Source organism: Rhinatrema bivittatum, chromosome 11 (genome assembly GCF_901001135.1).
Source record: "Rhinatrema bivittatum chromosome 11, aRhiBiv1.1, whole genome shotgun sequence".
Lineage (NCBI taxonomy): Eukaryota > Metazoa > Chordata > Amphibia > Gymnophiona > Rhinatrematidae > Rhinatrema > Rhinatrema bivittatum.
Window position 1 is genome coordinate 1,871,798 of NC_042625.1, and position 20,962 is coordinate 1,892,759.

The window sequence follows — 20,962 nt, forward strand, 5'->3', positions numbered from 1 at the left end:
CTGGGGGCAGCCGGCGGTGAAAGCCACTTCCAGCAGCCCCCGCCGGCGAAGGTGGATGAACGTGCAATTTGGGCGCTGAAGGTAGTGAAGGCGCATGAGCGCACGCTGATCACGGCGTTCGGTCATGCACTTTTGCTGGCTTGAGCACCCAAATTGCATGTCAAGGCGTGCGTTCATCCACCTTTGCCGGCGGGGGCTGCTGGAAGCAGCTTTCACCGCCGGCTGCCCCAGGGAGGCAGGGGAACCGCGGTGCACGCCTCGGGAGGAGGGGAGAGAGGGCTGTTTGTCATTCACATGCAGTAAGTTTACTTTTGTGGCACTTTATTCACATTTGCTTTAATAACATGTCGAGTCGATTTTCGCCGTGCGCCTTACTTCGGGAGGGGGGGGGGAGAGAGGACTGGCAATCCCCGATGCCCGAGCGTAGGAGAACCATCCACTTCCTGATACCTGTCATTTCAAATGACATTTGAAATGACAGGTACCAGCGCACCCAGGATACTGTATAGGCGTTGTATAGCGCTCTGTACAGTAAAATGGATTGCTCAGGCCTACCGCTTCATGGACGCGCTTTGGACGCGGCTTACATTTGCGTCTAATTTAAATACTGTATCGAGCGGTATGTGATCCAAACTGTGTGTGCGGCAAACGAGGGTGCGCCCGGCACTGCCGCACTCTTTCTAACGCGTCCTTACTGTATCGGCCTGTTGGTTAAGGAAACTCCTTTCAGGGTGTGAAAACCCAGGGGAGTGAAACATGATGATGGTGAGAGAATACTGATAATCATGAAATAAACGTGATCTGATGTTTATCATATCTGATAAAGTTTGCCAAACAGTGTGACAAGGTAATGAGAAGTTGCAGTGAAACACTAAGAGAAGTGCACCCAGCAGTCAATGGTAGTGGTAATACCTCTATATATATCTTTGGCGAAAACTCCTCTTTAGGAGCATGTCCAGGTTTGGAAGCTATGCTTGTGGATTGATACATGAGTAAAAGCAATCTAGAAGAGTGTTACCAAAATGATTTAGGCATTTGTATGTCTTAGTAGAGGAGTTTGAATAGTATATGATAGACATTCAGATACCTCAGATACATAAGTAACGCACAGGCAGCAAGCATATTTCTTTTCATTGGTTGAAAATGACGGGAGGACCAGAGATTTAAAAAAAATGATCTGTTGTAGTAAATGAGCTGGAAGCTCTGAATTTACCATCATATTCTGTTTCTAAGACTTGCTGCACTCCTATGCAAGTTGCCAAGCCAAAGTGGTAGCTTTATTATGTATTTACATTTATCACCTATTCCTGGCTTAAAATCTAATTTGCTAAGCTTTGGGCTCTGTTTGTACCTGAGGCAATGGAGGGTGAGGTGACTTTTCACAAGGAACAGCAGTAGGATGTGAACTATGGCTTCCTTGGTTCTCAGCCTGCAACTCTAACCATTACGTTGCTTCTCCATGCCAACATCTAGAATGTGGTGTTCCCTGTATGTACCCGGATCAGTCCAGACTCCTGGGGTTTATTCATCCCTGCCAGCAGATGGAGACAGAGAAAAGCCTTGCTGACACTGCTTGAAAAGCCCTGGTGCCACCTGCAGTAGTTCAGTGTTTCTCTGTCTTCAGCAGATGGCTGGTGCATAAACCTGCAGTTCTTCTTTTACCCATGCTTTTTTCTAGATTTTTTTTCTCTTTTCAGGTGAGCCTTCCTTGGGACTGGTTCCTTTTGGGAACCATTCTCTGTTCAGTTGAGGTGGACCAGTTGAGGTCCAATTTGTTCCGTGGGGTGTACATCTGGTGGTCCAGATCCCTCCCCTCACGAGGCCGGCCGTGCGGCTTTCAGCCTTTCTTTTCCTTTCAGGGGTTTTCCTTTTTATTCAGTGGCTGATTTGAGCTGGACAGCTCCTTTCAGGTCTAGGAGAGGAACTTCCCTGTTTTTGTTAGTTTGCTAAAGTTTAAAAAAAAAGAAAGAAGTTGGCTGACTGGTAAGGCTCCAGGGTGACACACCCCCCCCCCCACCACCCCGCTGTTCGCGCCGGTTCTTTTTGTGTTTTCTTTGATTTTTATTTTGGTTTGTTATTTTGTCGGCATGGTTCGCGGCTCGGCTTGCCACGCCTGTGGGGCGGTTCCGGCGCGCCTCTGTTTGGGGTGCGTTTTCGGGGGGGGGGGGGGGGAAAAGGGCCCTCCCTCCCTCCCTCCCTCCTCCCGGGAGTCTCCAAACGTCGGTGCCTTTACAAGCACGCAGCTGCCGCGGTCTGGCCGCTTTTTGAGGCTCCTGCTGACTCCGGGTCTGCTGGCTCCCTCGGGACGGGAGCTGCGACCATTTTGGCTCCGGATTCGCACGCACCGCCAGTTTTGAGGGGGAGGGAGATCTTCCTCCACTGCTCTCCCTGGACCATCCTGCCCCCCCCCCCCAGGGCAGGGGCCCTCCGGAGGTGCAAGCCAGCAGGTCCCTTTGCCTCAGGGGCCTGGGGGAGACCAGGTCCCAGTTTTTCCTCTGGGTTCGCACCCCTTTTCTCCAGATTTTATTCTACTGTTGCACCAGGCCTATCTGGCGCAGCAGGAAGGTTTAGGGGGTCCACAGTTGCCTCTGGCACCTCAGTCTGGGCCTGCAGCCTCCGGGGACCAAGTCAGGGTCCACGCGGGACTCGGGGATCCCGTTTGTACCCAGCCCGAGGGGGGGGGGGCAGTGGGGGGGCTTACAGGTCCCAGTCCCTCCGGCAGGGGCAGCGACATTGTCCTCAGCATAGGATCTGGCATACCCAGACGTGGATCAAGGGGATGACATGGAGATACCGTCGGTAGAGGGTGATGGCGCCAAAATTCTCCGGTTGTTCCGGAGGGAGGATTTGGACCCTCTGCTTCCTCAAGTTCTTGAGGAGCTTGGTTTGAAAGCTCCTCAGGAAGTTCCGGAATTGGATGGGGCGGAACCTGTCCTGGGCAGTCTTTGGGCTCCTCCTTCCGCCTTCCCTTATCATAGGTCGGTGCGGCAGTTGGTTGAACGTGAGTGGGATTCCCCAGATTCCGGCTTGAGAGTGGGTAGAGCTATGGCCAAACTCTACCCCTTGCCAGAACAACCATTGGAGCTTTTTGCACTTCCGCAAGTGGATGCAACGGTTTCCGCGGTCACTAAGACTAAGATTCTGGTGGCGTGGGCCACAGCACTCAAGGATGTCCAGGATCGGAAGTTGGAGCTTCATTTCAAGAGAATTTTTGAGGGGGCAGCCTTGGGGCTCCGGGCCGCCATTTGCTCCGGCTTTATGCAAAGAGCATGTTTATGCTGGTTACAGAACTTTTAGGATGGCCAAGCGCTTCCTGGATCCGACACGTCAAATGCAGCTCATGTGGAGGCATCAGTCGCATATGTGGTTAATGCGCTTTATGATTTGGTGCGTTCGCTGTCTCGAGTTATGAGTTCTGTGGTCGCGGCCCGACATTTGCTGTGGCTCCATCACCGGTCTGCGGATGTGTACTCTAAGGCCCAGTTAGGTTCCTTGCCTTTTAAGGGTCATCTCTTGTTTGGGGAGCAGCTGATCAAGCAATTGAGTGAAATGAAGGTACACAAGTTGCCGGAGGACAAGCCTAGGAATCGCCAGGCGTTTCAGTCCCGGTCCTGTTTTAGGGACGGCAGACTATCTCGTCCTTCTAGAGGTCCTGTGGGGTCGCAGTCATAGAAACTTTTTCAACCGCGGGGCTCGGATTGGGATCAGTCGTTTCGCGGCAGATGAAAACCTTTCAGGGCCCCCTTGGCTGGGGGAGCAGCTGCGGTCATCCTCCCAATGAAGCGAGGCCGGTTCACTCTGCCGTTCCCTATATAGGGGGCCGTCTGGCAGGTTTTTACGGGGAGTGGACCAATGTTACACAGGATCAGTGGGTCCTCTCTGTGATAAGAGACGGTTACGCGTTAGTTTGCACGTCCCATTCGCAACCTCTTCTTAGTCTCCCCTTGCGGGTTCTTGGTGAAGCATTATGCGGTTCGGGAGACTTTGCGCAGGTTGCGCGAGTTGGGGGCGGTGATCCCAGTACTTCCACACGAATGGGGCAGGAGTCGTTACTCCATCTATTTCGTGGTGCTGAAAAAAGAGGGAACGTTTCGACCCATCCTGGACCTCAAGTCTGTCAACGCGTCCTTAAAGATACTGCGCTTCCAAATGGAGAATTTACATTCAGTAATTGTGGCGGTGCGCTCTCGGAAGGTTTTGGCCTCCCTGGATCTGACTGAGGCGTATCTGCATATTCCCATTTGTCCGGAGCATCAGCATTTTCTGAGGTTCGCAGTGATGGGTCAGCATTTCCAATTTCAGGCTCTCCCCTTTGGACTGGCCACGGCTCCTCGCACGTTCACCAAAGTAATGGTGGTGGTGGTGGCGGCAGCTCTTCGGCGAGAGGGGGTGTTGGTGCACCCTTATCTCATTGATTGGTTAATTCGGGAGAAATCGTTGGATGGCTGCCGTTCTTCAGTTCAGAAAGTTATTTGTCTGCTAGAGTCTGTCGGCTGGGCGGTCAATTGGGCAAAGAATCATTTAGAGCTGTCCCAGACACTAGACTATCTCGGGCTCGTTTCAACATGAGGCAAGGCAGAGTGTTTCTCACAGAGGAGAGTTCACAGTCACAAGTTCACCGCTTGTTGGCGTTGAAGATACCCCGAGTCTGGGATTTTTTGCAGGTTCTGGCCTCAACGCTGGAATTTGTACTGTGGGCCTTCGCGCGTATGCGCACACTTCAGAGGGCCCTGTTGGAGAAATGGAATCCTCTGTCGCAGGCTTTTCATTTACTGGTCTTGCTGGATGCATCGGCACGGACCAGCCTCTCGTGGTGGCTACAGTCGTCCAATCTGCAGCGTGGTGTCAGTCTCGAGGTTCCGGAGTGGGTGGTTCTCACTATCGATGCCAGTCTCTCTGGTTGGGGGGTGGTCTGTGAGCGGCAGTCGGCCCAGGGCACTTGGTCAGCGATAGAAGCCTTGTGGCCTATCAATTGGTTGGAGACCAGGGCGGTGCAGCTGGCACTTCAAACCTTTCTCCCCCTCATTCAGGGTCGTTCGATCAGGGTTCTGTCGGACAATGCCACAACGGTTGCTTACATCAATCGTCAGGGTGGCACCAAGAGCCAGGGGGGTGGCACTGGAAGCTCAGGAGCTGTTTCAATGGGCAGAGCTGTACTTGGTTCAGTTAGCTGCGTCACATATCGCGGGTGTCGACAACGTCCAGGCCAATTTTCTCAGTCATCAGTGTTTAGATGCAGGCGAGTGGGAGTTGGCAGAGTCTGTGATGTGGCTCATCCGGAAAAGGTGAGGTTGTTCTCACGTCTATTTGATGGCAACTCGGCTCAATGCGAAAGCTCCTCGGTTTTTCAGTTGCAGGAGGGGGTACGGGGCCGAGGGAGTTGACGCTCTAGTAGTGCCTTGGCCTTGGGGAATTTTGCTTTGTTTTCCCTCCGTGGCCTCTGGTGGGCAAAGTGTTACGCCGAATAGAAAGACACCCCGGGAAGGTGATCCTAGTAGCTCCAGAATGGCCGCGTCAACCATGGTTCGCAGATCTAGTCAATCTAGCGGTTGAAGGTCCACTGCGCCTCAGTCATCTTCCGGATCTTCTCCGTCAAGGTCCTGTATTTTCCGACCAGGCAGATCGCTTTTGTCTAGCGGCTTGGCTTTTGAAAGGCATCGCTTAAGGTGGAGAGGATATCCAGAGCCAGTGATCGCTACGCTTTTGCAGGCTAGGCGGCAGTCTACTTCCCTCTTTCGGGTTTGGAAAGTGTTTGAGGCTTGGTGTACCGACCGTGGGATATAGGCATTTCATGCCTCGATTTCTCAAGTCTTGTCTTTCATACAAGAGGGTTTAGCTAAAGGCCTTGCCTTTAATTCCCTTAGGGTGCAGGTAGCGGCTCTAGCCTGCTTACAAGGGAAGATTAAGGGTTATTCCTTATCTTCTCATCCGGACGTACAGAGGTTTCTTCAGGGAGTTAAGAATTTGCATCCTCCGGTGCGGAAAATTTGTCCTCCCTGGAACCTTAATCTTGTTCTGTGAGTATTGTGTGATGCTCCATTTGAACCAACTCGGAGAGTGACCCTTAAGGATCTGTCTCTCAAGGTTGTGTTCTTGGTGGCCATCTGTTCCTCCAGGAGGATATCTGAATTGTAGGCCTTGTCGTGTAGGGACCCGTTTCTTCAAATATCTGATTCTGGAATCACGTTGCATATGGTTCCTCCCAAAGATGGTCTCTGCCTTTCGTGTTAATCAGACTATTGAACTCCCAGCATTTACAGAGTTGGATGATTCTATACAGCATGCTCTGGAGCTTAAGCTGTTGGATGTCCGCAAGGCCTGTTGGATGTAACCTTAAGACCTATCTTAAGGTTACTAATGATTTCAGAAGGTCTGATCATCTTTTCATTTTATGGAGCGGATCCAAGAAGGGTACCCATGCCTCCAAAGCAACTGTTGCCAGGTGGCTTAAGGAGGCTATTAGGTCGGCGTACATTCTCAAGGGTCGTCAAGTCCCTGAGGGTTTGCGGGCCCACTCGACGCGGGCTCAGGCCACTTCATGGGTGGAGGCTCAGTTGGTGTCTCCGCAAGAGATTTGCAGGGTGTGACTTGGAAGTTGCTGCATACCTTTGCAAGGCATTACCGATTTGGATTTTCTGATTCCCGATCTTTTGGTGAAGGTGTCATGCAAGCAGGACTCTCCAGATCCCACCCTCTCTAGGAAGCTTTGGAACATCACAGGAGTCTGGACTGATCCGAGTATGTACAGGGAAAAGAAAATTGGTTCTTACCTGCTAATTTTCGTTCCTGTAGTACCAACGGATCAGTCCAGAACCCATCCGGGTTGGAGGGGGAGAGTCTTCCGCTCAGCTATAATCATTTCAGCAAACTTCCGTTATTTATTTTTCATAACTTACAAATCTTGACAAGTTTTTTATTCAGTTTCTTGCACATAGTGTTTTTAGCTTGGGTACAGATTAATACTGAACTACTGCAGGTGACACCAGGGCTTTTCAAGTAGTGTCAGCGAGGTTTTTCTGTCTCCATCTGCTGGCAGTGATGAATAAACCCAGGAGTCTGGACTGAACCATTGGTACAACAGGAATGAAAATTAGCAGATAAGAACCAATTTTCTTATCCATGATCAAATTCATAATCCATTGCACCATTGGAGTTCTAGCATTGCTTAGACAGCACAAATGATGATTCAGATTGTTAATGCTACAGAGATGTTTTTATTTTACTTTATTTTATTGGTTTAGCCTCAAGCCCAAGGCAGAAGACCTATCTGCATATGAGCCTTCCAAGTAGGTTATTCTGTGTGTGTGTGTGTGGTGACGGGATGTCCCCTTCCACCCATGTAACACTAACCTATGCATGAGTTCACTTGCAAAACCTGCTGACATCCCTTCGTAATCTCTAATCTCTGTTCAGCCCACCAGCCTCCACTGTACCACTGGGGAGAGGATGATGAGAAGGAATAGGGAGAAGTGAGTCTGCAATGCAGGACCAGCTGTAACTTTCTTGGTCTATCTGTGTTCCTGTGTCTGTGCAGTGCAAAGCTTGTGTGCCTTTGGTTCTGTCTCAGATCCAGTTTCCTCATGTTTTCTGCTATGTTGAATTGGAAAGGGAAAGAGGAGAGAGGTGAGTTAATAGCTAGAATGAGGGTAATCGCTCCTCTGTTCAATTTATAACAGGTAAATTGCTTGCTATATATTTCTTTGCAGAAATTAAATACTGCTTTGCTCAGAGTGAAGTGGGACTTTTCTGCAAGACTGACTTCTTGCAGTGCTGTGTGAAGGACGTAGATACAAAACCATTGCAGTGAGGGACCATTCTGAAGCAAAGCTGTAACAAGAGTTTAATGTGTACACAAGATGCTGAAATGAGCTAGCAGTTATAACAGATGTGTGTCAGAGAAGAGGAAAAATAGTTGTGCCATGAGTTAGCAATATCTGTAGAAATGGACAGTGCATTAATGAAGTAGAATTTAGTAGTAGTGCAGCAGGGCAAGAGGAAATGGGCTCGGATAAGGTGGCAGTGCAACCCATGGACTCAAATGTCTGATTGCTGTAAGGAATTGCCACAAACACTTGAAACCAGGCACCTCATTAGCTATGGAGTCATTTGGTTGCCTTTTAGTTTCTTTTTTTATTTTTTTTATATTTTATTTATCAGAATTTTCAAAATTACAAACAAGCAATCTTGACAGCAATAAGGGCCTCAATCTATTCAAGTCCACAATACGTGAGGAAAGGTTACAGACATTTTTAAGGCAATTTACAATCCAAACATAGTATAAGTAATAATAGACTATCAACTAGGATAACCATGTAAATACTATTTATTACTGAGAGTTGCCAGCTTTTTCACTAGGGGGGATATCCATAGCACCTGTGGCTTGTTTTTCCGTAATAAATCTTTGCAAATGCGAAGATTAGAAAAAAACAATATTTTACCTTTATTATATATAATATCGCATCTACATGGATATCTTAACTTGAATATAGCACCCATTTGCAACAGTTCCGACTTGAGTGCTAGAAATTCTTTCCTCCTATTCTGGGTATCTCTCGTCACATCCGGAAACATTCTAACTTCCATCTGACAAAATTTCTCTTTAATGTTACGAAAGAAAAGCTTTTGAACCCACTGTTTATCTGTTTTTAATAAAAAGGATATTATCATAGTTGCTGGTTGAGCTTCTTCTAAATCAGTGGATTCAAGAATATCAGTTACATTCAGTGGTTTTAAAGATTGATAGTGATCTTCTTTTTCAGTTAACTTTTTCATAGAAGGTACATAATATATCTGTGACAATGGGGGTAACGCTTGTTATGGGATTTTTAAAAACTCCAATGCAAATTTATTCCACATTTCCTTCGCTGACAAACTTTCCATTTTAGGAAAGTTTATTAGTCTTAAATTGAGAGAGTTGAGAGAGAAAGGACTGCCTACCATTTTGTTTGCCAGGGTAAGAGGAACCTCAGTGCCCCGAAGTTTTGTCTTGTACCACGTGACTTCTTGGACTGAGGGCGGACCCGGAAGCAGCCATATAACATCGGGCTGCTGTATTCTCCCTTCGGGTTGAGAGAGAAAGGACTGCCTACCATTTTGTTTGCCAGGGTAAGAGGAACCTCAGTGCCTCAAAGTTTTGCCGTGTACCACGTGACTTCTTGACGGAGGGCAGACCCGGAAGCAGCCATATAACATCGGGCTGCTAGCGGCGCGCAATCGACGCCACCAAAGCAGCGCGCGCCTAAGGGGCGCTCGGCATTCGGGCTTTGCCGGGCTTCGCCGGGAATCACTGGGAGTCGCTGGAATTTGCCTTATTGGACTTTATTTATTTATTTATTTATTTATTTATTTATTGGTTTTTATATACCGAAGTTCCTGTATACAATACATATCACTCCGGTTCACATTTAACAGATATAGCTATCGCCGGGTAGGCGGTTTACATGGAACATATCAAATATAATATAATGAACAGAAGAACTATAATACAGTGTAATATATTATATTAAGAAACAACTGAGATCAACTTAGGTAACAACTTGGAACAAAAAACTGACTCAATGTGAGCATTACATTATTGTGGTAAGACAAGGCTGGAAGTTTGTACTTCCTGCTTTAGCTCTCTGGGAAAGCTTGAAGGAAGAGCCAAGTCTTGAGTTTCACCTTGAACGTTGTATGGCACGGTTCTAGTCGGAGGTCCGGTGGTAGTGAGTTTATGGTAGCCCATTTCTCAAGATCCCACATGAGAAAACAGGAGAGACTTTCAACTCAGTTAGGTCCCCTTTTTTCCTCTTCCCTTTCGTCTGTTTGTTATTATGCCTCACTCTGCCCGCAAACGTAGGGCAAGAGAGAGAATAGTTATAGAAGGAGATTTAGCAAGTCCAATATTGGGTCCTATGGATGCCCATATCAGAAGGATTCCCATATTACCAGGCGGACTGTCGCTTGAGGGAATGCAGGAAGGCAATGCAAACCGTCGTGACTTTGAGATCTCTTTGTCCCCGGACTGTAGAGTACCTCCTGATAATCCTGCTTCCTCAAGATCTGAACCTACAGAGAACACTATGTTGTCCCTGGTGAAGAGTGACAATACAGAGGGTTCTCTGGGAAACATCTGAGGTTCAGGTGGCAGAAAGATTAGAAGGACCAGCTATGATAGGGGATATATCTCAAGATCCTGTGGTACTAACTGAAGAACTTGAAATGATACCCATTATTAGACCGCATACATTTTCACTTGAAGCAATCTGGGAAACGCTTGTTGTACTGGATAAAAATGTATCTCTTCAATTAAAACCTTTAGTAAAAAATATGAAAAATTTGGAGGTTAAGGTAAATCAAATAATTTCTGATGATAGAAAGAGGGATTTAGAAATTGGAAAGAATTCCTAGGAAATAAAAAAATTTGAACAATCAAACTGGCTTAATAATGAGGGAAAATCAATTCCTAACTAGAAAATTGGAGAATTTGGAAAACCAAATTAGAAGTAATAATTTAAGCCTTTTAGTTTCTTAACATGCCATCTATGTTCATATTTATATGGTTAAGTACAATTTAATACGTTTTTAAATATTTTTGCCATTTAGAATGTTGTACAAGAGAAAAAGATATGTTAGAAAACAATCTTTTGTTCCCTGTATGTACCCGGATCAGTCCAGACTGTGGGTTGAGCCTCCTTTCCAGAAGGTGGAGACAGACTAAAACTGAAAGGGTGTCCTATATGAGGACAGAGCCCTTCCTGTAACCCTTCAGTATTTGTCTGTCTCCAAGCAGGTGGATCAGCTCACCCTTTGGTCTCCTGATTTCGGCTAGTTAGCCGTTTCTTTTTCTTCTTTCTTGGATCAAGCAAGTACTTAAGAACATAAGAACATAAGAAAATGCCATACTGGGTCAGACCAAGGGTCCATCAAGCCCAGCATCCTGTTTCCAACAGTGGCCAATCCAGGCCATAAGAACCTGGCAAGTACCCAAAAACTAAGTCTATTCCATGTAATCATTGCTAATGGCAGTGGCTATTCTCTAAGTGAACTTAATAGCAGGTAATGGACTTCTCCTCCAAGAACTTATCCAATCCTTTTTTAAACACAGCTATACTAACTGCACGAACCACATTCTCTGGCAACAAATTCCAGAGTTTAATTGTGCGTTGAGTAAAAAAGAACTTTCTCCGATTAGTTTTAAATGTGCCCCATGCTAACTTCATGGAGTGTCCCCTAGTCCTTCTACTATCCGAAAGAGTAAATAACCGATTCACATCTACCCGTTCTAGACCTCTCATGATTTTAAACACCTCTATCATATCCCCCCTCAGTCGTCTCTTCTCCAAGCTGAAAAGTCCTAACCTCTTTAGTCTTTCCTCATAGGGGAGTTGTTCCATTCCCCTTATCATTTTGGTAGCCCTTCTCTGTACCTTCTCCATCGCAATTATATCTTTTTTGAGATGCGGCGACCAGAATTGTACACAGTATTCAAGGTGCGGTCTCACCATGGAGCGATACAGAGGCATTATGACATTTTCCGTTTTATTCATCATTCCTTTTCTAATAATTCCCAACATTCTGTTTGCTTTTTTGACTGCCGCAGCACACTGAACCGACGATTTCAATGTGTTATCCACTATGACACCTAGATCTCTTTCTTGGGTTGTAGCACCTAATATGGAACCCAACATCGTGTAATTATAGCATGGGTTATTTTTCCCTATATGCATCACCTTGCACTTATCCACATTAAATTTCATCTGCCATTTGGATGCCCAATTTTCCAGTCTCACAAGGTCTTCCTGCAATTTATCACAATCTGCTTGTGATTTAACTACTCTGCACAATTTTGAGTCATCTGCAAATTTGATTATCTCACTCGTCGTATTTCTTTCCAGATCATTTATAAATATATTGAACAATAAGGGTCCCAATACAGATCCCTGAGGCACTCCACTGTCCACTCCCTTCCACTGAGAAAATTGCCCATTTAATCCTACTCTCTGTTTCCTGTCTTTTAGCCAGTTTGCAATCCACGAAAGGACATCGCCACCTATCCCATGACTTTTTACTTTTCCTAGAAGCCTCTCATGAGGAACTTTGTCAAACGCCTTCTGAAAATCCAAGTATACTATATCTACCGGTTCACCTTTATCCACATGTTTATTAACTCCTTCAAAAAAGTGAAGCAGATTTGTGAGGCAAGACTTGCCCTGGGTAAAGCCATGCTGACTTTGTTCCATTAAACCATGTCTTTCTATATGTTCTGTGATTTTGATGTTTAGAACACTTTCCACTATTTTTCCTGGCACTGAAGTCAGGCTAACCGGTCTGTAGTTTCCCGGATCGCCCCTGGAGCCCTTTTTAAATATTGGGGTTACATTTGCTATCCTCCAGTCTTCAGGTACAATGGATGATTTTAATGATAAATTACAAATTTTTACTAATAGGTCTGAAATTTCATTTTTTAGTTCCTTCAGAACTCTGGGGTGTATACCATCCGGTCCAGGTGATTTACTACTCTTCAGTTTGTCAATCAGGCCTACCACATCTTCTAGGATCACCGTGATTTGATTCAGTCCATCTGAATCATTACCCATGAAAACCTTCTCCATTACGGGTACCTCCCCAACATCCTCTTCAGTAAACACCGAAGCAAAGAAATCATTTAATCTTTCCGCGATGGCCTTATCTTCTCTAAGTGCCCCTTTAACCCCTTGATCATCTAACGGTCCAACTGACTCCCTCACAGGCTTTCTGCTTCGGATATATTTTAAAAAGTTTTTACTGTGAGTTTTTGCCTCTACAGCCAACTTCTTTTCAAATTCTCTCTTAGCCTGTCTTATCAATGTCTTACATTTAACTTGCCAATGTTTATGCTTTATCCTATTTACTTCTGTTGGATCCTTCTTCCAATTTTTGAATGAAGATCTTTTGGCTAAAATAGCTTCTTTCACCTCCCCTTTTAACCATGCCGGTAATCGTTTTGCCTTCTTTCCACCTTTCTTAATGTGTGGAATACATCTGGACTGTGCTTCTAGAATGGTATTTTTAACAATGACCACGCCTCTTGGACATTTTTTACTTTTGTAGCTGCTCCTTTCAGTTTTTTTCTAACAATTTTTCTCATTTTATCAAAGTTTCCCTTTTGAAAGTTTAGCACGAGAGCCTTGGATTTGCACACTGTTCCTTTTCCAGTCATTAAATCAAATTTGATCATATTATGATCACTATTGCCAAGCGGCCCCACCACCGTTACCTCTCTCACCAAGTCCTGTGCTCCACTGAGAATTAGATCTAAAATTGCTCCCTCTCTCGTCGGTTCCTGAACCAATTGCTCCATAAAGCTATCATTTATTCCATCCAGGAACGTTATCTCTCTAGCATTACCCGATGATACATTTACCCAGTCTATATTGGGGTAATTGAAGTCTCCCATTATTACTGCACTACCAATTTGGTTAGCTTCCCTAATTTCTCTTAGCATTTCACTGTCCATCTCACCATCTTGACCAGGTGGACGGTAGTATACCCCTATACTTAGCTTGTTTGGCTCTTCTTCCTGACAAAAAAAGGTAAGGTTTTTATCTTTAAATCAGTAGCTAGTCTTTTTCTGTGCAGGAGACGCTAGCCGTCTCCTGGTTCTTGCCGGACTCAGGGGGGCTTCTCCCCTTGTGCGGAGCATAGCCTGAGTCCGTGGGCGCTTCCAGATGTGGGGACAGAGGCTGGTGGTCCAGTTCTCGTCTCCCCCTCCTCTGGCTGCCTGAGGGGCTTAGAACCCTACTGCTGTGCTCAGTCTCTTTAAAAAAAAAAAAAAAAAAGGTATTAAGTGTTTAAAGTTCAAGCTTTACACTTTTCCTTTTACAGCAGTAGAGCTTCTTTTTCATTAGGCTCTTCAGGGGGATCGAACCGGCAGCCAGATAGGCAGGAGTCAGCAGGTTTCTCCCCTGCTTCACTCCGGGCCTGCAGGCTGCCAATCAAATCCTTTTTTTCTTCTGTTTTTTTCCTCAGTGCGGCTCTCCCTATGCCGCGGCAGGCAGCCTGCCTCTCCTGTGGTCAGCCCTTGTCGTGATTTTCGCGAGGGGGGGACTCTGCTCAGCCTGCCTGCCGGGTAGGGAAGGCCCCTCCTCAGTAGGGCAGGCAAATTTAGCATGGGGATCTAGTCCCCAAAGCATGGCCAGGCAGCTCCTGGGTTGGCAAAGCCCGGAAACAGTGGCCATTTTGGATTTTTCAGCAGCTCCGTTTTCGGAGCTGCCTGGGGCTGGGGGGCTGATTTTTTCTGAGTCACCCCCTGATTTGAGCCCCGTGGCCCCCCAGGATGGGATCCCTGACCCCCACCCCTCTCCCCCCCCTTTCCCAGGAAATCCAGGGCCAGTTTCTCCACAGAATTCGTTCTCCTCCTGCATAAATCCTATTTAGCTAGCCTGCAGGAGGAGGAGGACGGGCCCCCACTTGACCCACCCCCAGCTAAAATTCCTCGCTCCGCGCCGTTGACTGGTGGCCCGGCTGCGGAGCCCCAGGGGCTGCTTCGGGTGCGGGTGGTCCCGGGGGAACCCCCCCGATGGACCCGGTACTCCTGGATCCTGATGCCATCCCGGATCCAGAGGGTACCCTTCCATCCCTGGAGGGGGATGATCCCAGGGCCCTCCATATGTTCCGCAGGGAGGAGTTGGAGCCCCTCATCCCCTTTGTCCTCCAGGAATTGGGGTTGGAGGGGCCCCCCCACGGATACCCTTACAGCCTCTTTGCCTAAAGATATGGATCTGGTCCTGGCGGAACTCAGGGCTCCGAGCGCTTTCCCTTTTCATCCCATGCACAAGCTCTTGCTCCTGCGGGAATGGGAGGCTCCCGAGGCGGCACTCCGGGTGGGGCGTGCCATGGACAAACTTTGCCCCCTCCCGGAGGAATGTTTGGAAATATTGAAAAATCCCTCTGTGGACTGCTCCGTCTCTGCGGTCACCAAGCATACCATGATCCTGGTAGATGGATCGACAGCACTAAAGGATGGACGGGACCGCAAGCTCGAGGCACACATGAAACGCATCTTTGAAGTCCTGGCTCTAGGGGTCCGGGCGACTATCTGCAGCAGTCTTATGCTGCGGGCAGGTCTCAGGTGGGTTCAACAGTTGCTCTGCACCCAAGACCTACCGTCTGCAGAGGCAGAGCAGGCTGAGCGTCTGGAAGCCGTTGTCTATTATGGGGCAGATGTACTCTACGACCTCCTCCGTGTCCAGGCGATGGCTTCGGCAGTGTCCGACAGACAACTCCTCTGGCTACGCAATTGGGCGGCCGACCTGTCCTCCAAAGCCCAGTTAGGCACGTTGCCTTTCAAAGGTAAGCTGCTATTTGGCGAGGACCTTGAGAAGCTTATGGATTCTTTAGGGGAAAATAAGGTCCATAAGCTCCCGGAGGACCGTCCTAAACCATCCCGCTCCTTCACACCCTCTCGTCCTCGTTTCCAGGGCCAGAGATGGTATACCCCACGCAGACGGGGTGGCTCCTCGAGCGATTACTCTTCTCGGTCTCAGTCTTGGTCACAGCCCTTTTGTGGGCGGCGGCCCTTTCGCGAGGGCCAGCCGTGCGCTCCATCCCCAAGCCTACCTCACAATGAAGTTCAGTTGACTCCTTCCTCGGTCCCCTTTCTAGGTGGCCACCTCTCCCTTTTTTTTCGAGGAATGGGTCAAAATCACGTCGGACCAGTGGGTCCTTGATATTATCAGAGACGGGTACGCCTTCGAACTTGTCCGCGACCGGCCGGATCTCTTTCTGTTCTCCCCATGCGGGCGTTCCAAGAGGGAGGCGGTGGAGCAATCTCTCGCCAGGCTGCTGAGTCTGGGAGCAGTGGTCCTGGTTCCAGAGAAGGAGCTTGGCGCAGGCCAGTATTCTATCTACTTTGTGGTCCCCAAGAAGGACGGATCCTTTCGCCCGATCTTAGACCTCAACAGGGTCAACCGCAAACGGGACTTCCAGTTTCGGGTGCTCCCCTTTGGCCTCGCGACCACACCTCGTACCTTTACCAAAGTCTTGGTGGTGGTGGCGGCGGCCCTTCGGGAAGGCATCCTTGTACACCCCTACCTAGACGATTGGCTCATCAGAGCTAAGTCGGCGGCTCTTTGCTGACAGCGGTGGATCGCGTGTTAGCCCTCCTCTCGTCTCTCGGGTGGATAGTGAATTTCTCCAAGAGCAACCTTCAGCCCTCCCAGAAGTTAGAGTTCCTGGGAGCCTACTTAGACACTCGAGTGGGCAAGGTCTTCTTGCCTCGTGCACGGGCTCTCAAGCTGATCGACCAGTTTCAGAATCTGATTTTGCTGCCTTTCCCAACGACCTGTGATTATATGCAGGTCATGGGATCCATGGCTTCCACCATCGACCTAGTCCCCTTTACAGAAAGCTTTGCTATCCCGTTGGCAGCCGGTGTCGGAACAGTTTCACATAGTCCTCCTGTTCTTGGACTCTACAGTCGCCGATTTGCAGTGGTGGCTTTTGCTTCCTCATCTGCTCCAGGGAATGCCCCTACAAGCTCCACAGTGGACAATAGTAACCACGGACGCCAGTCTCTCGGGCTGGGGTGCGGTCTGTCTCTCCCAGTCCACCCAGGGGATCTGGTCGCTAATTCAGTCTCGCTGGCACATCAATCGGTTGGAGACTCGGGCGGTGCGCTTGGCTCTTCAGGAGTTTCACCCCCTGATCCGAGGCAAGGCGGTCAGGGTGCTGTCCGACAACTCCACCACCGTGGCTTACATCAATTGCCAAGGGGGCACTTGCAGTCCCCTGATGGCTCTAGAAGCCAACCGTCTCTTCACGTGGGCGGAACGACATCTGCCATGCCTGGCGGCCTCCCACATCGCGAGCAAGGAGAATATTCAGGCCGATTTCCTCAGTTGTCAATCGCTCGATCCAGGGGAGTGGGAACTCTCGGACATGGCCATGGATCTGATTGTCGACAGGTGGGGTCCCATCACCTGGACCTCATGGCGACCTTGTGCAATGCCAAGGCAAATCGGTTCTTCAGCCGCTGGAGGGAGCACGGCTTGGAGGGCGTGGGCGCTCTGGCCCTTCCTTGGCCGGCAGATGTCCTTCTGTACGTGTTCCCTCCGTGGCCCCTGGTGGGAAAAGTTCTCAGAAGAATAGAGCTCCACCGGGACCTATGGATCTGGTAGCACCCGAGTGGCCGCGCAGGCCATGGTTCGCAGATCTAATCAACCTGGCGACGGACAGCCCCCTTCGGCTAGGCCATCTCCCTCATCTGCTCCGGCAGGGGCCTGTATTTTTTGACCAGGCCGATCGCTTCTATCTAGCGGCCTGGCCTTTGAACGGCGACGCCTGAGGCGTAAGGGCTATAAGGAGGAGATCATCTCCACCTTGCTACGGGCCTGGAAACAGCAGACTTCTCTGGCTCACGTGCGTTTCTGGAAGGTTTTTGAATCTGTTTGTGCGGAGTCAGGTGTCTCAGCACGCTCCTCCCCAGTCTCGTTGGTCCATTCTTTCCTTCAGATGGGTCTTTCCAAAGACCTTTCCTTCAGTTCTCTGCGCGTGCAAGTCTCCACTCTTGGCTCCCGTCTGGGAGCCGAGAGCCCTTAGCAGGCCCTTAGCGGGCCACCCAGACGTGATTCACTATCTCCAGGTTACCAATGACTTTCGGGTCTCGGACCATCTTTTTGTCCTCTGGAGTGGGCCCAATCGGGGTAAGCCGGCTTCTAAGACCACTATTGCACGGTGGTTGAAAGAAGTGAACTCCTTGGCCTATCTTTGCCAAGGTCGGGGGATTCCAGAGGGCCTAAAGGCTCATTCGCTATGTTCTCAGGCTACCTCCTGGGCGGAGAGTCAATCGGTCTCTCCGCAGGAGATTTGCAGGGCCGCCACATGGACGTCCTTGCATACTTTCGCTCGACACTACCGTCTGGATGTGCAAGCTCTGGTCTTTGGGTCTTTTGGGCGGCAAGTGCTTCGAGCGGGACTGTCTCGGTCTCACCCAGTTTAGGGAAGCTTTGGTACATCCCACAGTCTGGACTGATCCGGGTACGTACAGGGAAAGGAAAATTACCCTGTTAATTTTCGTTCTGTAGTACCACGGATCAGTCCAGACGCCCTTCCCTGTTTCTTTTTTTCTGTCCTCTCGAAGCTTGTTGCTTGCAGATTCGCAGATTCTTTTTTTTTTTTTTTTTGTCAAGATCCTTTTTTTATTAGAGAGCAACACAGGTACAATCCAGAACCCAAACTTAAAAGAATAGTGCACAATTGAGATCAAATATTATCAAGATGACACATTTCAAGAACAATTTCCAAGGATAACGAGGTCAATTATAACAATACCCCGTGGACTCTCCTTTTGTGGTCCTCCGGACCAAGAGAAACAGATTAAACTCCAAGCATAACCCACCACCTAATCACACCACAAACATCCACTAACATTCCACACACTACACATACCACCCCCCCCCCCCCCCCTTTTTGCCCTGAGAGACACCCTTCCCATAACTAGTACAGTCCAACATCGGTTAAAAAGAAACAACGTTACATGCCCTTGCAGAGTTCAGTCATCCTTGTAATATACAAAGATCTCAAAGCAAGTCATTTCCAAGAGGGATGATAACCAGCAGCGGTTAAAGTAGATTGAAGGTCTGACGGCAGTAGGCCATAACAAACTGACCAACAAGACTGGTATAGCATATCCCTCTCTCTCTCACTATCCATGGCAACCAGTCGCTCCATTTGCATTGAAAGGCCAGCCGCCCAAACCACGCCCTCAGGTTGGGCACCTTATCTGGTGTTATCCAGTCAGCTAAGATCGTACGGCATGCCAGTAATATGGCCGTATGGCCAAATTTATCTAAAGATAGTTTGTAATAGGTAAGAGTTCTTCGTAAACCAGAGAGAAGTAACTTGCCCGTCCAACCAATAGACGAGCCAGTGCATTGAGCTACTACTGCAAGGTCTCAAAACAGGGCATAGGAACAATCTGTGTGCCAAAGTACCTGTCACCTGATGACAGCTACCCAACATTTTGGGTTGGGTAGCTGTCCCATCCGGCAACGACGAACATCATCACAAAAACATAGAAACATAGAAATGATGGCAGAAGAAGACCAAACGGCCCATCCAGTCTGCCCAGCATGCTACGCACTTTATCCTTTTTTTTTTCTTCCCTTTTCTCTCACACCAGTTACTCTTGGCTTCCAGCACCCTCCAGCCCTATTTCCCCTCCACCCCACCACCAATGAAGAGAGCATCTCCGGATCTGCATCCAAGTGAACATCCAGCTCAATTAGGGGTAGCAACTTCCGCAACAAGCAGGCCACACCCCTGCCCTTGTCCACCCAGACTATACGATCCAGGCCCTGTCAGTTGCCGTCCACACCCAGATCCTCCCTTCCACACTCCCCCTGCCGCTGAAGCAGAGAGCCATGCGTTGAAAGAGAAGTATCAGACTCTCTCCCTCGCCGAAGCAGAGAGCTACACTGGACATGCATTGAGAGTAAAGTATCGGCCCAGCTACACCTCGCTTCCCTGTGAATACAAATTTTTTTTTATTTTTCTTCCACATTACCTCTTGCCGTTGAAGCCCAGAGCCATGATGGAGTCTCATCAACCCCGTGCATGTACACTGAACAAGGGCACTATCTCCAGGTAGCAGCCCCATTTTCGCGAGAGCCACATTAACTATCAACAAATATTGAACAAGCCTAATAATTGGCAATACCTATAGCCTATGACCTCACCGTTAATTTTACATACTCTTACCCACCCCTGTTTTTTTGTTTTTGTTTGTTTTTTTGGAGATGACAGCCCTCCATCCTTCCGCTCCGTGAAGGTGGAACACCAACCACTGGCATCCCGCTCCATGAATGCCTCTGTGGCTACTGCCACTCCGTGCAGTGTTTTGCTGCCTCCTCTTTATACACATCCTCTAGACTTGATGGATCCACAGTGTTTATCCCACGCCCCTTTGAAGTCTTTCACAGTTTTGGACTTCACCACTTCCTCCAGAAGGGCATTCCAGGCATCCACCACTCTCTCCGTGAAGAAATACTTCCTGACATTGGTTCTGAGTCTTCCTCCCTGGAGCCTCAGCTCGTGACCTCTGGTTCTGCTGATTTTTTTCTGACGGAAAAGGTTTGTCGTTGTCTTTGGATCGTTAAAGTTTTTCAAGTATCTGAAGGTCTGAATCATATCACGCCTGCTCCTCCTTTCCTCCAGGGTGTACATATTTAGATTCTTCAATCTCTCTTCGTATGACATCCGATGAAGACCCTCGACCTTTCTGGTCGCTCTTCTCTGTACCGCTTCCATCTTGTCTCTGTCTCTTTGTAGATACGGTCTCCAGAACTGAACACAGTACTCCAGGTGAGGCCTCACCAAGGACCTGTACAAGGGGCTAATCACGTCCCTTTTCTTACTCGATATTCCTCTCTCTATGCAGCCCAGCATTCTTCTGGCTTTTGCTATCGCCTTGTCGCATTGTTTCGCAGACTTCATATCATTAGACACTATAACCCCAAGGTCTCTCTCCTGCTCTGTGCACATCAGCCTCCCCCCCCCCTCCCCCCCATCGAATACAGTTCATTCGGATTTCCACTCCCCATATGCATGACTTTGCACTTCTTGGCATTGAATCTCAGCTGCCATATCTTTGACCACTCTTCCAGCTTCCTTAAATCCCATCTCATTCTCTCCACTCCTTCCGGCGTGTCCATTCTGTTGCAGATCTTAGTGTCGTCCGCAAAAAGACAAACCTTACCTTCTATCCCGTCCACAATGTCGCTCACAAAGATATTGAACAGGACCGGTCCCAACATCGATCCTTGCGGTACACCACTTAAAACTGCTCTCTCTTCAGAGAAAGTTCCATTTACCATCACACATTGTCTTCTGTCCGTCAACCAGTTTGCAATCCAGGTCACCAACTTGGCACTCACTCCTAAGCTTCTCGTTTTATTCACCAGTCTCCTGTGTAGAACCGTATCAAAAGCTTTGCTGAAATCTA

The 20,962-nt window shown here is 48.5% G+C and overlaps 1 protein-coding gene across 6 annotated transcripts in view; it reads left to right on the plus strand.

Moving 5' to 3' along the window:
• NF2 (neurofibromin 2) overlaps positions 1-20,962 on the plus strand; it is a 221,335-nt gene that overhangs the window by 171,272 nt on the left and 29,101 nt on the right. For 2 of the 6 annotated variants that reach the window (XM_029619386.1, XM_029619387.1), the window contains exon 17: positions 7,242-7,286. The exons of the other annotated variants lie outside the window; for them this stretch is intronic. In XM_029619386.1, the coding sequence (XP_029475246.1) occupies positions 7,242-7,277 (36 nt within the window). In that variant the 3' untranslated portion in view covers positions 7,278-7,286. The remainder of the gene's footprint in view (positions 1-7,241; positions 7,287-20,962) is intronic. 6 annotated transcript variants of the gene reach the window in all.